The 18,198-nt window shown below is 37.4% G+C and overlaps 1 protein-coding gene across 1 annotated transcript in view; it reads right to left on the bottom strand.

Moving 5' to 3' along the window:
• Positions 1-1,016: 1,016 nt before the first annotated feature.
• The window catches only part of LOC143634030 (uncharacterized), a 35,514-nt gene continuing 18,332 nt past the window's right edge, over positions 1,017-18,198 (bottom strand). Inside the window, exons 5-11 of the mRNA XM_077102217.1 lie at positions 4,298-4,919; positions 3,958-4,225; positions 3,896-3,907; positions 3,054-3,789; positions 1,952-2,626; positions 1,304-1,492; positions 1,017-1,160 (exon numbers count right to left, since the gene is read on the bottom strand). Coding sequence (XP_076958332.1) covers positions 1,017-1,160; positions 1,304-1,492; positions 1,952-2,626; positions 3,054-3,789; positions 3,896-3,907; positions 3,958-4,225; positions 4,298-4,919 — 2,646 coding nt within the window. The remainder of the gene's footprint in view (positions 1,161-1,303; positions 1,493-1,951; positions 2,627-3,053; positions 3,790-3,895; positions 3,908-3,957; positions 4,226-4,297; positions 4,920-18,198) is intronic.

The raw sequence follows: 18,198 nt of genomic DNA on the forward strand, positions 1-18,198 counted from the left end.
CTTTTAAGATGATACTACGTTCACTCGTTAATTCGATATAATAGGTTATATATATAATTAAAAAGACGGGGTTTGGCCGAACCCGGTGGGCACTATGTGGCTCACCCAAGGCCGGCCAAAGGGTGTGGCAGGGTAGTCGACGACCGACACCCCGCTAGGCCCGAATTTTTTTTTAAATTAAATGTATTTTTATGAAAAAAATATGTATAATCAATGTTTCAACACAATTATATAACCACAAGCTTAGTCTAGTGGCAAAGAGGTATGTCATCTAACCAAGAGGTTGTGAGTTCTAGTTTTATTTGAGACATTTTTAAGTTTATTTTTATATAAAAAATTTTTACACAACTTAAGTTCATAACCAAGTAAGCCCACTTAAAATTAAATTATTTAAACCCAACAAAATGCTCCTTTTACTTAAGGTTAAAAAATGACCTAAAAAATATTTTTAGCCTTTGCTCAAAAAAAAATTTCTCCTACTCGAAGCCAGCCCCGACTCCACTAGTGACTACACTAACAATTAAGCAAACTACCTACAATATAAAGGGGTCCCTTAAACCACGTGAAAAAAAATTCTTTATACAAATCAATCAATATCCGCTTTCCTAATAATCTTGACTTTCCTGAATCTACATGGCCAACTTGCAACACTTGATACATCACTTTAAAGCTTTTTAGCATAGCAAACTAAGAACAACCAGAACCAGCCAGATTATGTCGGTCTATGAACAACAGTATATTAGGAATACAATTATACAAAGCAAATGACAGCCAAAGATTCACTTTTTGATTATGATTTCAGAAGAACGTACATAACTAGAGAGCAATCACGCCTCTTAAATAGAAATACCAAATGGAAAGAGTAAAGGTGCAAACGGCTAATTCCTTTATACAACAATAACAAATATGCCAACGGCATTTATTCAAAATCATACTACTAAAAAATAGGAACTGAATCTGATGCATGGCAAGCGAATCACGTGAGCGACATGGAGTTTGAATCATGTTTCGACGGATTATTCATTGGTGTGGTCAGGTAACATAATTTCCTCATTATGACTTTCTAAATTTCCAGATTCGCAAATCTGGATATTTAGAGAGTCATAATCAGAAAGACTACTGTAGTCCACCATATCATCAGAATTAGCCTCTGAATTCAACTGGAACAATAAGACAGAAATTAAAAAGGGGATTAGAGAATGTCATAAGCTAACGTTTCGTTTATATTAATGCATTTAAATTAGGAATTAAACTGTGATAAAGAAAAACTTGAAGCTTACAATACTTTAAAACATGGACTTACTTGAACAGATAACGCTTTCTCAAGTTCAGCAACAATATAGCCTATATCTGGGCGGCGTTCTGGCTCCTCCTTTACGCAAGAATATGCTACATTTGAGTATATGCGAAGGGATTGTGTGGATACTTGATCTTTTAGATCAGGAAGGACTATACTATCAAGCCATCCCTTTTCATAATAATATTTGGCCAACTGAATATATCAATCAATCATGCCCAGTAAAATCCCACCGACAGCAAAGCTATAAGTAGGGTCTGGGGAGGGTGGGATGTAGGCACACCGTACCTCCATCCAAAGGAATGAAGAGGTGGCTTCCAGAGAGACCCTCGGCTCTAAGTACATGTGTATGAAGCAAAATAAAGGAAATCAAAGTTTAACAGTTATATACAAACTACTACTAATATAATAATATTAATAATAAGATCACAGTTTAACAGCTATATAAAAGCTAATAATAATTATAATAATAATAATATATGTAAGGGAAATACCATTATGGTATGCGACCTAAATAAGTTAAGTCTAAGCCCTAAGGTATTCAAACAAAACAACACCGAATGAGTAGATGTCTGACTTGTGGGTCACACCTCCTGTCTTAGTATATTTGGCCAACTGAGTTTGAAATAAAGACCCGGTCTTAGTATATGCTACCCGCCCGCTCAGTATTTCAAACAAAACAACACCGAATGAGTAGATGTCTGACTTGTGGGTCACACCTCCTGTCTTTCCAACTGACGGGTCCATATACCACGTAGACCCTATAGGTTCGCAAAAGCGGACCTGGTCCTTATAATATTGTTTGATGGAATATTCAAAATAGGATAACTTGGCTTCCCAGTTCTCGTCTAATAAGACTGTGGAGCTGTTGATGGAACGATGTATAAAATAATAATCACGTCCCTCATTGTCTCGGAGGTAACTTAAAGCACGAGCCACGCCTACGGATATCCTCAATCTCTGCACCCATGTGAGGCTCGGGTTGTTTAGATACATGCCAAGACTTCCGTTGACCGCTTGTGTGGCAATGATGACCTTCTCGTCTTCTTGATCGCAAAACCCAATAATAGAGACTAGATTTGCATGCTTGAGATCAGAAAGCACCGTAACTTCAGTCCAGAACTCCAAGTCTCCTAGGCCATGTTGACGGTCTAACCTCCGTGCAGTAATATTGATCAAGTTCCCAGACCGCAAGAGTCGTCCTTTGTATATTGGTCCGAATGCATCATGTCCGATGATGTTATCATGATGAAAGTTGCTGGTGGCATTTACAACGTCTTCAAGAGGGATTTGTAAGGGGGCACACTTAGGGATTGTTGATTCTATGTTCTGTTACACACAATAGAGTTTAATACACCAAGAGTATTTATTATGTTATTATTAATTTTTTTTTATAAATAGTCAAAACTTGACAATAAAACCAACAGTATTGTCATAATATATATATATATATATATATATATATATATATATAATTAAAACAGTACACTAAAACATCTAGAAGACTAGAAGGTATTAAAAAAGTTACCACTAATAATTTAATTATTATGTCAGTAAATGAAAACAAAGAAGTTAGAGTTCTGGTTGTACAATATGATAATTACTTACTAGAAATTCCAGTGCAATTTTAAGTTCTCTTAAAACTTTTTTTTGCTGTGGGTCGTTTTTCTCTTTCATGACATAGGCATTGGTAGGCAATCCTTTGAAATGTAGTTAGCGATTTCGGCCCAATATGTTCCCTTATTTGCTCGAACACCACGTCCTCAAGTTTTCCTTCTTTAAATTTGGTTTCAACAAAGTCTGCTAGATGGTGACCCTCACGTTTTTTGATTGCAAAAGTAGATTTCCCGCGCAAAATCTCAAATAAAACCACACCAAATGAATATATATCAGATTCTCTGGTTAGAAATCTTAAATTCAAGTTAACCGGGTCAACGTATCCTGGTGTGCCACAAGCACGATTGATGACGTAGTCTGATTCCTCAGTTATTGAACTTATTAGGGAAAGCCCAAAATCAGCAAGTTTTGCTTGCCATTCATCAGTTAGTAGAATATTTTCACTTTTGATGTCCCTATGTAATTTGCTTGTTTCCCAACTCCTCCATGAAAAAAATTCCAAATCACTTGCAACGTCAATGCATATATTAAGTCGTTGCACCCACGTAAGATCAGAATTACTTAAATACCTATCAAGACTCCCTCGGGGTGCATACTCATAAACAATGATTTTTTCATCTTGTTCATCGCAATAGCCTATAAGACCAATGACATGTTCGTGCTTATACTCTAAAAGAATTAGGATCTCATTTAAGAATTGTGGTTCCCCTTGATCAGAACTCTTATCCAATCGCTTTGCAACAATGGTTTTAAATCCATCACCATATTTAAGGTTTCCTTTGTAGGCATTCCCAAACCCTCCTCCGCCAATGCAATCACTGAAGTTATTTGTGGCTACTTCTATATCTTTAAGTGAAATTGTGGGATTGTTCTTGCTGTTTATCTGTCAGTCATGAGAAAGATAAAAGTAAATTGTTGATTAATAAAATGGTCTTATATAAATTGGTGCATGGTAATGGAAAACAATAAATTGTTAAATACCGTATTGAAAGACTACACATTATTGAAAAATTGCGATTCAATAATCTAAAACATTGACTTACTTGAAGAGATAATGCTTCTCAAGTTCCTGGAGAACGACTTTCATTGATGGGCGCTGGTCTTGTTTTTCTTTTAGACATTCATATGCAATGTTAAAAAATGTGTATAATGAATTCTTATTGGGTCCTCTAATTAGAACAAAGTTGTTTTCACTAGTTTCCGTCTTTATTATAGGATCTATCATGTTCTCTAGCGTTCGTGTCTTGTAACCTTGTATTGCAACATGTGCCAACCCTTCGACATTCTTCTTAAGGTAAACCGCATCATTGGCTGCCCTCCCACATAGAATTTAAAACAGAAGCACTCCAAAACTATAAACATCAGATTCTCTTTTTAACCTACCCCACGTCACATATTCTGGATCGATGAAGTACTTTAAGCCAATAGCTTTATCTAGATAGTGAGCTTCATCTGGTAGATTTCGAGGAAGGTATACAGAGAACCCAAACTCAATAATCTTTGGCTCCAAATTCGTGTCCAGCCCAATGTGGTGGCTACTTACATAACGGTTTATTATCATCTTCTTGTCGTTCATCTCAGAGTGAAGATAATTCAACGCATGTGCAATATCAATGCAGATTTTCAAACGTTTTTCCCAAGTCAAAACACGCTTGTACTGATTGGCTTCTTTCAAACAATCTACAATGGGACCGTTAGAAAGGTCGTCAATGAGAGAGATCATCTCAGAATCTTCAACACAAAATCCAAGTAGTGTGACTATGTTGGGATGCTTCACGCTCGTAAGCACTTCAATTTCTTTATAAAAATTTTCTTCTATGTACGTGTGTTGTTCAGGATGGATGCGTTTTATAGTTCCATAGATGGGATATTCTATATCAAAATGGTCGAGTTGAACACGATACAAAGAAAAGTAACCGCCATATGCAATCTTGGATGTCTCTGAAAAATTACTGGTTGCATGTTTAATGTCGTCGAGGTGAATCCTCAAGTGTTCGTTCTCTCCCTGTGACAAGGTTGAAAATAGAAGAAAAATGAAAACAAATATAAAAATAATTTGCTTCAATTGTATTCTTAGAAAACTGGGTATGTGATCTAATTAAAATCATGGGGTTTATGTTAATACCAGCATCTAAGGGCAAGAGTGGTACCGCTCGCTCAAGGTACCACCTTTCCCAATCAATCCCATAATGCCATGTTATTTCATCATAAACTATCCTAAAACCACTTAAACAAAAGTGATCACTCCACTCAAGCATCCTAAGTCTCTCTCTCTCTCCTCTCCACACACACAAACTCACATCCCATCTCTCTTTTCCTCAAAATAATGGGGTACTAGTACATGAAAAGGGTTCCCGAATTGGGCATTAGGTACTTAACAGCGATGGTAATATTGACTATCGATATTGGTACCCGATTTACCGTTACCGACTACACCCCCTTCCCCTAACACTTCACGGTTGGTCCTTGCCAAATTGGCTTGCCTAAGCCAATAAACCTTTTATAGTTAACAGAAGCTCAAAACACCTAAAAACTAAATTAGGTAAACTAGACACTTCTGAGTTAGAGGTCAATACGGTTTTTGTCATGTGGTTTGATCAAATTTTCAATTTTAACACAAACAATTTTTTTTCTTAGCTTTTTTGGTACAATAGTTACATTTTGGTATTAATTGTACCTGACAGACCAATAAAGTTTTTTTCATGAGGGGCGCACATTTTTTAGAGTCATTTGGCTATCGCTATATAATCAGTTTTTCGATCGGGTTCGAGCCGGGTCATACTTAAAAAAAGGATAATCAAACTAAATTTCATATAAATTAACAAAATTAAGTTGAACATCACTACAAATGAATAACCACTCTGATAGAACAATAAACTTTTTATCAAAGGATTGTAATGTATATTTTGTTATGGTTCACTATGTAATAATAAATCTTTTAGCGATACAAAATAACAATTGTTTAGGTTATAGAGTATCTATATATATTTCTTAATATGTAAACGGCATTTATCAGTTTAAAAAAAATAAAGTAAAATAGTAATCAAATTTAAAAATCTGAATATTTTTTAAATTAAATAAACTAAAAAACTAGTAAAATAGAAGCACTAGTTTCAATTATTATTACTGACTTGATAAGATTACCTTGGTGACACAGACCTATAGACTTGTATTGAGTATGTTTAACTAAACAACATATCCTTATCTACAATGATGGATTCATGAATTTTTGTTAGGATGGACACAACATGAATCGGTAAAAAAATAGGTCGGGTCAACCAACCATTTTGCATGCCAATAAAAATACATAAAAGTGTATACTGATTTCTTACACACCACCCTTTAAAATTTAATATACATAATATAAATAACAAATAAAACTTTAATATATCAACAAAATATGAAAAACGAAATATAAGGAAAAATATTAGAGGACGATTACATACCACTGTCACGTTTTTCGCTGGAAAGAAATAAAATATGTCCAATTAATTATGGATGAACTAAAATGGTATATGCTTTGCTAATAATCTATCAAACAAAATAAAAGAAATCTTAGATTTTTTAACAAATTGATAAAGTAAAGTCAATATACTAGTACCAAAAATAATAATTGAGTAAAGCAGTAGCAACTCAATAAGGAAAGGACCAATCTACTTATACTATTGAAAGAATTTAGTTTAAGTTCACATGACATCTTTTTATGGGTCATTTTTAATTCATTTCATTTATATAAACAACTTCTCTATTTTTCTTCATCTATATATATATTAAAAGAATAGACTTTGTGTCCACATGCCCTTTTTCTATTGGTCTATTCCTAATCTTTTCATTTATATCAACCACTTCTTTCTTTTTCTTGACAATAAAATAATTCTAAAATAAAATAAAATATTAAACAACTCATTTTATTAATTTCTATTAATTATATTATTGGATTTTCCATAAATAACTTGTAATTTTAAAATTTCTTACTATTAAAATAATTCTATATTAAATTAAAAAAGACATCTTATTGAATGCACCCCTTTATTATGTCTTATAATTCATGACTCATTTAATCCGAATATTTTATGACCCGTTTGTTAGTTATATGAGATAATTGATAAAATTGATAATTGATTATTCATGTTCTTATTGTATGATTTTATAAATGGTGACATTCGTCAATTTTTAAAACCGAAACCTTACCCGTTCCGATTTTTTAAAAACCTAAAATTTTATGTTTTTATACGTGTATTTAGATAGTAAAATGCTTTTTCAAATTTTGTAAACATAATTTTTTTATAAAGGCTATTTAAGCATGTGCTTATGACGTAATAATAGCATGTTAGTTGTCAATAACGGTTTAAATTATTGTCCTTTCAATATCCTAATAAATGGTTAAATAAGCTAATAATTCGAAAATATGATTTTCAGTTAAATAATTCAAAAATAAATTAAAATGGTAGTTATTTTAAAATGAAAATCATTAACTTCATACTTATGATCATTGTTCAACGATTTATTAATTTACATTGAATTCTACGTTCTATAGGAAATAATGGTTGAATTTGTATTATATTTTGACTCCCTTATAAATTTTGGCTCATTCCTTTTCGGTTTCTTAATCAAGAGAGAAATCATTATTTGAATTAAATTACTTTAAACTGTTTAAAAATATATGGATTCTTACAAATGGTTTTAAATACGGTTTAAGCCTTTGTGTTATCTACATGTCATCCTCCTAGACTATCCATATATGCATCCATGTCATTCACTTTCATACTTATAATTTCCATATATTCAGAAAAAATTTTAAATTAATGATACTGACTTTTATATTTTTGTAACTTATTAATGTATTTAAATTATAAATCAATGATATTGACTTTTATATTTTTGTAGTTATTAATGTAATTATGATATTAATTATCTATTATTATTATACTTCAAAAACTTACTAAATTATCTCATCTTACTATACTATTAAAACAAATGAGATTGCCTCCACATGCCCCTTCTCTATTGGTACATTACCTTTGTTTCCAAATATATCTTGTACTTCTCTAATTTTCTTAACAATTAAATAAATCAAAAAGAAATTAAATTACTAATAATTAATGTAAGCATTTAACTAAAAAGAAATTAATGTAAGAAATCAAAAAGAATGGTCAAAGAATGAAGGACTTGTTGTCCATAGGGGCCGGCCTGTTGACTCTCAAAAGTTCGGTGTTGAATTGGCCCGCATGGAAGTTCGAACCTTTATCGTTACTTTTGGTTACTATAGAAATTTGGTCGGTTTGGATCTTTCACTTAAATAATATGGTTAGTTTAGTTAATGGAACATTTAGATTTAAAACATAATTTGTTAGAGATGAAAGATTTTTATCTATTTCATAATAAAGTTGATAGGGATGTTTGAACTTTGAGAGATAGTAATTGATATGGTTGTTTTTTTAACTAAATAATTATAACCTGATTAATTTTTTTTAATCTTTGCATATTTTGTTAAAAATGTTAATGCAGGGGTTGATAGGTTGTTTTAATATAGTTACGATCCAAAATAGTGTAACATCCCAAAATTTCAATAAATAATATTTTTATATTATTATCTCCTATGATGGACAAGTTTACTTAAGATGGTAAATAAAATAATATTAATTGGGGGAAAGATAAGTAGGCTAGATTAAATGGAAATAATCATGGACTAAAAAGGAAAGATGGGCCTTAGGTCCATGGGCTTAAGGGAGTATAAATACCCCTTAAACCCTAATCCTTTCCATTTCCATCCATATTTTCCATCTTATTCTCCCTACACCTCCATAACACACACAACACTTTCCTTTTTGGCCGCAAGAGAGAAGTGTGATCCAATAATCAAACGAGCCAAGGTCTTCGATCCATCGTCTATATTCAAGCAAGCTACAAGATCCAAGCTTGTAACCAAACTAGCCGTAGCCTAGAAATCGACATAAGGTATGTTCTTGAGCTTAAAGGTTACGTTTTTATGAACGGTTAGCCATGAAAATTGAACATAGACTAGATTTGTTCTAGATACATCATAAAAATGCAAACTTGATGATTAAAACGGAGTTAATAGACATATGGTTATATACGGTTCATAAAGGAACCCTAGATCTAGCCTAGAACGTTTTAAATGTATAAAGGTCCAAGCTTTATGCCCAAAACGGGATAGATCTAGATGATAGTATATTGACGGGGGTGCAACGATTATGAATGATGATGATAGGAGGTTAAAAGTTCATGATTTGAACCTTAGATCAATAACTGAGCAAAGTAAAATTCATAAAAGTGGAATGAGGAGCTGGTCTGAGGGTTTTCGGCCATGGTGTTCTCGGTCTACATGGTTCTCGACCATGTGGTTTTCGGCCATGGCGTTCTCAACCGAAAACATGGGTTTTCGGTCAAACCAAGGTTTTCGGTCAAACCAAGGTTCTCGGTCAACCCAGCGTTCTCGGCCAAGAGTTCTCTGCCAAAGAGTTCTCGGTCAGATCTCTGTTTGGTTTGGTGGGCCCAGATGAACAGTTGGACTGATTAATTAAGCCCATAAAATGCTAGCCCAACTTAGAAATAAATTAAAATCTTAATGAAAAATGTGTTAAGATGGTTAATGGAGATAAAATTTTTCCAAGCTGACCTGGCAGCTCGACCCCAGCCAGGGGCTCTGCCCCTTGGACCCTTCTAGGGGCTGCCGCCCCTAGAACCCCGCTGCCAGGGGCGCTGCCCCAGGACCCCCGTTCGTTGTCCGTTATATAAAGATAGAAATACGTTATGAGTAGTAATAGTTAAATGATACATGTAAATATTATACAGTTAGCCGTGCACAACTCAAGAAAGGGATTACTATTAACGGTGAACGTAACCGCAATCAGGTGAGTTTCTAGCCCCATTTACGTGTTATGTTTTCGGGGCTGTGTGCATACTCGATGTGATTGTTAATACAGTTATTCTAAGTGATAAGTGTATGTCTTATGTGATTATGTGAAAGGTATGAATGATGGCTTGTCGGTACGTGAACGATCTTTGGATATTGCACGTGCTGTCAAGATATAATGTTATGTATAAGCTATGAATGATATGCATGTATGTTATGACTGAATGTAAGAGATATAAAGGTAGAAAATGGACTGGACCCTAATAATATCCAAGGCAGAAAAGGGACCGATCCCTTTAATAACCTCGAGGCAGAAAAAGGGACCGGACCCTGATAACTTCCGAGGCAAAAAAAGGGACTGGACCCTAATAATATCCAAGGCAGAAAAAGGGACCGGACCCTATCCGAGGCAGAATAGAATAGAGTAAAGTAGAATTTGGTTTATGAAAGTATGAATGGAAGTATGTATGGATGTATGTAGACTATGCTATGTTATTAACTAGAACTCACTCAGCGTAGCTGACTTTTAGTATGCACGCAGGTGAGTAGAATGAGACAGCTCGCTTGAGGGGAGCACGTGGCATTGAATAAGTGGCTGGCATCAGAAGGCGTTTATGTTTAATATTATGTTATTTTGAAGGACAATGTGTTTATTCTAAGACAAGTTATGGATTAATATAATGTTTACGAAAGTTTTTATATTCCGCGTTTGTTTTTATTAACTCTGATGATTTGAACTATGTTGATGAGTAAATCCAACATCTAAATGTGAGGCACCGGTAACAAGGCCTTACAAGTTGGTATCAGAGCAAAGTTCGAGAGATTTAAGCATCCTACATGCTTAAACTCGAACAGAGAATGGGGTTTAAGTAAGAAAAGAAAGAAGATGCCAGTTCAAGAATGCCATGTGTCGCTCAAGCAAGCTCAGCAAAGGTAAGATGCATGATTAAATGATGTATGTTAACTAATAAAGAAAGGATATGTGAATGATAGGGATAGGATTAATTGATTGCTTTGATTGACTAACTGTTTAAGGTAGAATCAGCACAAATAGACTCATAAAGGGAAATGTATAGGACACGGAAAGTAACGTGATCAGCTAATCACAGCTGGCCACTGTTATTACCTGTTAGCCTTACTATCCTTGTACTAAATAGTTCCTTGAGTGATGACGTTTGTGTTTCCCCTTTTAGAATACGATGGCTGGAACGGGAGGCGATGCAGGAGCTGGAGTGATTGCGAGAACTGAGGGCCCCACCAGACGTCGTGGCAGGCCTCGTCGTGCCCTACAACCTTCGGTTGAGACCGCTTCCAACATCGGAGATGAAGGAAGCGCAGCTAGAAGAGACCCGAACAACAACGAAGGGTTTCAACTGGATCCTACAATTCAAGCAGCTATTGTTCAAGCTGTAGCCACTGCTGTAAAGAATATTACCCCTGAAGGGTCTGCTGGAAGCCGTGAAAGAACTGCTGGAGGGGCAGGAGGTGAGGGTAGGAGAGATGAGGAAGAAGAGAGGGAGGCCTCGAGTGGGGTTAAATCTGGGAAAGCCGGTGACAGGAAGAGAGGCCGAGGTGGGTGCAACTATAAGTCCTTCAAGGGATGTGACCCGCCGAAGCTGACTGGTTTGGGAGACGCAATCGCTACTCTTCAGTGGATTACCACCATGGATAAAATTATCCGCATTAGCGAGTGTTATCCCGATCAAGATGTCGGTTATGCCACCCAATCATTTGAAGAAGAAGCTATGTATTGGTGGGAAAGTGTGGAACAGAGGAAGACCCGGGATGAGATTAAGGCCATGAAATGGAAGGATCTGAAGAAGTTAGTGATGAAGAAGTTCTGTGTTGACACCGAGGTTGAGAGGGCAGAGATGAAGTTTCTGAACCTGAAAGCCGGGACGATGACACATCGTGAGTATACCACCGAGTTCAACCGAATGTCTAGGTTGGTACCCGATATGGTTAACACTGAGGCTAAAAGGATCAAGTGTTATGTGAGGGGATTGCCACAGAAAGTTTGCATGCTAGTCAGGACAAGTAAACCTGCTACCTTTGACTCTACTGTCGAACTCGCAGAGATGGTTTATGCAGACCTGGCTGCGGATGATGTAATGGTGGAAGACGAGAAGAAAGAGAAGAAATGGGTCGCTCCTGTTAAACGACCCGGTACCCAAATGTGGAACCCTAAGAACAAGCAGACTAGAGTTTGGGGGAACAAGTCGTGCAAGACATGTGGCAAAGCACATAGTGGTGAGTGCAGGTGGGGTTAAGGGTTCGGATGTTTGTTATAAGTATGGAAAGAGTCATGCTGGTGAATGCAATTTTGGTACGAATGCCTACTACAAGTGCGAAAAAGTGGGGAATTACGCTCCCGATTGTACCGCCAAGTCCGCATGTTATAAGTGCGGTAAGACGGACCATTTTGCTAGAGAATGCACAGAGGGTGAAACTGGAGGTGGTGGGAAGAAGGATGCCGATCAAGCTAGGCCAAAAACTAGAGCCTACATGCTGACTCAGGAGCAAGCCAAGCAGATTCCGGATGTCGTCACTGGTACGTTTTTAGTAAACGGTATTTCCTCTTCAGTATTATTTGATTCAGGTGCAAATAGGAGTTTCATAGCTACAACATTTAGTAAATTAGCTAAAATGAAATGTTGCCGAGTGTCTGAAACTTTTATAGTAGAAACTGCTAGTGACACCTCGGTTAAAATAATGAAAATGGTTAAGGACTGTAAGATAAAGTTAGAGGGACATGAGTTCCCTGTTACCTTGTACGTTATGACCTTAGGAGGGTTCGATGTAGTTTTGGGGATGGATTGGCTGTCGAAGTACGAAGCTCAGATAGTATGTAAGAGTAGGATAATAAGGTTAAAGTCTTTGGATGGTAGTGAGGTGACGGTTCATGGTGATAAGGAAATTTCTGGGCTTAATGTCATTTCGATGATAAAAGCCGAGGGTTTGTTAAGGCGAGGGTGTGGTGCCTACCTGGCGTATGTAGTCAACGCTACGGCCGAGACAAAATGAATGAAAGATGTTCCTATTGTGCGCGACTACCCAGAAGTATTCCCAGAGGATCTTCCGGGGTTGCTACCGGAGCGAGAAATAGAATTCCAGATAGATATAGTACCAGGAGCCCAAACCGTCGGGAAAGCACCTTACCGACTAGCACCGTCCGATATGAAAGAACTGATGTCCCAACTGCAAGAACTCCTCGATAAAGGTTTTATTAGACCAAGTGTTTCTCCGTGGGGCGCACCGGTGTTGTTCGTGAAGAAGAAGGATGGAAGTATGAGAATGTGCATAGACTATCGTGAGTTGAATAAGCTTACGGTAAAGAATAGATATCCTTTGCCAAGAATTGATGATCTGTTCGACCAACTGCAAGGTTCAAGTTGGTTCTCACGAATAGATCTCAGATCAGGCTATCATCAGCTGAAGGTGAAGGAGGTAGACATCCCTAAGACAACGTTCCGAACATGGTACGGACACTACGAGTTCCTCGTAATGTCACTCGGTCTAACAAATGCTCCCGCAGCATTTATGGACATGATGAATAGGGTGTGTCAGCCAATGTTGGATAAGTCAGTTATTGTCTTCATCGACGATATATTGATTTATTCAAAGAGCGAGTCTGATCATGCTGAGCATCTGAAAGAGGTATTGGAGATTCTGAAGAAAGAGAAGTTGTATGCTAAGTTTTAGAAATGCGCGTTCTGGTTGCGAGAAGTTCAATTTCTAGGTCACGTGATTAACCCTAAAGGGATTACCGTGGACCCAGCTAAGATTGAAGCGATAACTAATTGGAAGACTCCACAGAATCCAACTGATATACGAAGCTTCTTAGGGTTAGCTGGCTACTATAGGAGATTCATCGAAGGTTTCTCCAAGCTAGCCGCACCGTTGACCGGTATGACCCGAAAGTCGGTAGTATTCAGTTGGGGAAAGTTTCAAGAAGACGCGTTTGAAGAGTTAAAGAAGAGACTCACGCAAGCTCCAATCCTTGCTTTACTCGATGGTGACGAGGATTTGGTTTTTTGTGTAGATGCCTCGCATCAAGGGTTAGGTTGCGTGTTGATGCAACGAGGAAAAGTAATAGCTTATGCGTCTAGACAGTTGAAATTTCATGAAAGTATTATCCGACGCATGATTTAGAACTAGCAACTGTAGTACACGCTCTTAAGATATGGAGGCATTATCTCTACAGTACGAAGTGTACCATCTACACAGATCAGAAGAGCTTAAAGTACTTCTTCGAACAGAAGGAATTGAACATGAGACATAGAAGATGGTTGGAGTTGAATACGGATTATGACTGCGACATTAAATACTATCCCGGTAAAGCTAATGTGGTCGCTGACACGCTAAGTCGTAAGAATGAGGAAGTCCTTGCAACAGTAAAGTCATAACAGCTGATTATGAACTCAAGTATTTTTGAAGAAATCATCAAGGTACTGTCATAGGTGTCAGAAGATGAAGGGTTAGTAAAGAAAGAGAGAATTTATGGCCAGCAAGATGAGTTGATGGAAAACACTCATGGAGTTAAGACTAGGTTTGACCGTATGTGGATCCCACGCCATGGAGATCTCAGAGGTCGAATCTTAGATGAAGCTCATAAGTCAAGATACTCGATTCATCCAGGAGCTACAAAGATGTACCAAGACTTGAAGAGGGATTACTGGTGGCCACAAATGAAGAATGATGTAGTAGATTACGTTAGTAAGTGCTTAACCTGTTTACAAGTCAAAGCCGAACATCAAAAGCCTTATGGAAAGATGCAGCAGCTAGAGATACCTGAATGGAAATGGGAACACATCACCATGGATTTCATAACTAAGCTTCCTCGTACAGCTAAGCATCATGATACCATCTGGGTGATTGAGGACCGTTTGACCAAGAGTGCTCACTTTCTGCCCATACGAGAGGCTATCTCGTCAGAAACGTTAGCAAACTTGTTCATTAAAGAGGTTGTAACCAAGCACGATGTACCGTTATCGATTGTGTCTGATAGAGATACAGGGTTTACTTCGAGGTTTTGGAAGAAGTTCCATGAAGCTATGGGAACGAGGTTAAACATTAGTACGGCATATCATCTTCAAACCGATGGACAGTCCGAGAGGACGATCCAAACCCTTGAGGATATGCTACGTGCTTGTGTTTTAGACTTTGGTGGAAGTTGGGATGATCATCTGCATCTGGCAGAGTTCTCCTATAAAAACAGCTACCATTCAAGTACTGGTATGCCCCCGTTTGAGATGCTCTATGGTAGACGATGTAGAACTCCCGTATGTTGGGGAAAGATTGGTCAGAAAGAAATGGAAAGCCTAGAGGTTGTTCAAGAAACGTCTTCAAAGTTCGATCAGATTAAGGCTAGAATGAAAGCTGCTCAAGACAGACATAAGTCATATGCTGACAAGCGACGACGACCGATCGAGTTTAACGTTGGTGACAATGTGATGCTCAAGGTCTCGCTCTGGAAAGGGATCATTCGCTTTAGAAAGAGGGGGAAGTTGAGTCCAAGGTACATTGGACCATTTAAGATTTTAGATCGTGTGGGTGAAGTGGCTTATAAGCTGGATTTACCCGATGAGCTAGAAGGAATTCATTCAACCTTCCATGTCTCTCATATGAGAAAGTGCCTAGCAGATGACACGTCTCACGTGCCACTAATGGACCTTGAGGTTGATGAACAGCTGAACTACGTTGAGCAACCGATAGAGATTGTTGATCGTAAGGAAAAACTACTTCGTCACAAGGTTATACCCTTGGTGAAAGTGATTTGGAAGCATCGTAAGGGATCAGATGCTACTTGGGGAGCTGAGGATGAGATGCGCAAGTTTTACCCTAATCTGTTTATGTAATAGTTAGGTTTCGGGGACGAAACCTCTTTAAGGAGTGAAGACTTGTAACATCCCAAAATTTCAATAAATAATATTTTTATATTATTATCTCTTATGATGGACAAGTTTACTTAAGATGGTAAATAAAATAATATTAATAGGGGGAAAGATAAGTAGGCTAGATTAAATGGAATTAATCATGGACTAAAAAGGAAAGATGGGCCTTAGGTCCATGGGCTTAAGGGAGTATAAATACCCCTTAAACCCTAATCCTTTCCATTTCCATCCATATTTTCCATCTTATTCTCCCTACACCTCCATAACACACACAACCCTTTCCTTTTTGGCCGCAAGAGAGAAGTGTGATCCAAGAATCAAACGAGCCAAGATCTTCGATCCATCCTCTATATTCAAGCAAGCTACAAGATCCAAGCTTGTAACCAAACTAGCCGTAGCCTAGCAATCGACATAAGGTATGTTCTTGAGTTTAAAGGTTACGTTTTTATGAACGGTTAGCCATGAAAATTGAACATAGACTAGATTTGGTCTAGATACATCATAAAAATGTAAACTTGATGATTAAAATGGACTTAATAGACATTTGGTTATGAGAGAAGAACGATGTAGTAGATTACGTTAGTAAGTGCTTAACCTATTTACAAGTCAAAGCCGAACATCAAAAGCCTTATGGAAAGATGCAACCGCTAGAGATACCTGAATGGAAATGGGAACACATCACCATGGATTTCATAACTAATCTTCCTCGTACAGCTAAGCATCATGATACCATCTGGGTGAATGTGGACCGTTTGACCAAGAGTGCTCACTTTCTGCCCATAAGAGAGGCTATCTCGTCAGAAACGTTAGCAAGCTTGTTCATTAAAGAGGTTGTAACCAAGCACAATGTACCGTTATCGATTGTGTCTGATAGAGATACAGGGTTTACTTCGAGGTTTTGGAAGAAGTTCCATGAAGCTCTGGGAACGAGGTTAAACATTAGTACGGCATATCATCTTCAAACCGATGGACAGTCCGAGAGGACGATCCAAACCCTTGAGGATATGCTACGTGATTGTGTTTTAGACTTTGGTGGAAGTTGGGATGATCATCTGCATCTGGCAGAGTTCTCCTATAAAAACAGCTACCATTCAAGTACTTGTATGCCCCCGTTTGAGATGCTCTACGGTAGACGATGTAGAACTCCCGTATGTTGGGGAGAGATTGGTCAGAAAGAAATGGAAAGCCTAGAGGTTGTTCAAGAAACGTCTTCAAAGTTCGATCAGATTAAGGCTAGAATGAAAGCTGCTCAAGACAGACATAAGTCATATGCTGACAAGCGACGATAAGCGATCGAGTTTAACGTTGGTGACAATGTGATGCTCAAGGTCTCGCTCTGGAAAGGGATCATTCGCTTTAGAAAGAGGGGGAAGTTGAGTCCAAGGTACGTTGGACCATTTAAGATTTTAGATCGTGTGGGTGAAGTGGCTTATAAGCTGGATTTACCCGATGAGCTAGAAGGAATTCATTCAACCTTCCATGTCTCTCATATGAGAAAGTGCCTAGCAGATGACACGTCTCACGTGCCACTAATGGACATTGAGGTTGATGAACAGCTGAACTACGTTGAGCAACAGATAGAGATTGTTGATCGTAAGGAAAAACAACTTCGTCACAAGGTTATACCCTTGGTGAAAGTGATTTGGAAGCATCGTAAGGGATCAGATGCTACTTGGGGAGCTGAGGATGAGATGCGCAAGTTTTACCCTAATCTGTTTATGTAATAGTTAGGTTTCGGGGACGAAACCTCTTTAAGGAGTGAAGACTTGTAACATCCCAAAATTTCAATAAATAATATTTTTATATTATTATCTCTTATGATGGACAAGTTTACTTAAGATGGTAAATAAAATAATATTAATAGGGGGAAAGATAAGTAGGCTAGATTAAATGGAATTAATCATGGACTAAAAAGGAAAGATGGGCCTTAAGTCCATGGGCTTAAGGGAGTATAAATACCCCTTAAACCCTAATCCTTTCCATTTCCATCCATATTTTCCATCTTATTCTCCCTACACCTCCATAACACACACAACCCTTTCCTTTTCGGCCGCAAGAGAGAAGTGTGATCCAAGAATCAAACGAGCCAAGGTCTTCGATCCATCCTCTATATTCAAGCAAGCTAAAAGATCCAAGCTTGTAACCAAACTAGCCGTAGCCTAGAAATCGACATAAGGTATGTTCTTGAGCTTAAAAGTTACGTTTTTATGAACGGTTAGCCATGAAAATTGAACATAGACTAGATTTGGTCTAGATACATCATAAAAATGCAAACTTGATGATTAAAACGGACTTAATAGACATATGGTTATATACGGTTCATATAGGAACCCTAGATCTAGCCTAGAACGTTTTAAATGTATAAAGGTCCAAGCTTTATGCCTAAAACGGGATAGATCTAGATGATAGTATATTGGCGGGGGTGCAACGATTATGAATGATGATGATAGGAGGTTAAAAGTTCATGATTTGAACCTTAGATCAATAACTGAGCAAAGTAAAAATCATAAAAG

The sequence above is a fragment of the Bidens hawaiensis genome, unplaced genomic scaffold (assembly GCF_021521415.1).
Source record: "Bidens hawaiensis isolate Kalapana, Puna unplaced genomic scaffold, B.hawaiensis_p1.1 tig00006968_1, whole genome shotgun sequence".
NCBI lineage: Eukaryota > Viridiplantae > Streptophyta > Magnoliopsida > Asterales > Asteraceae > Bidens > Bidens hawaiensis.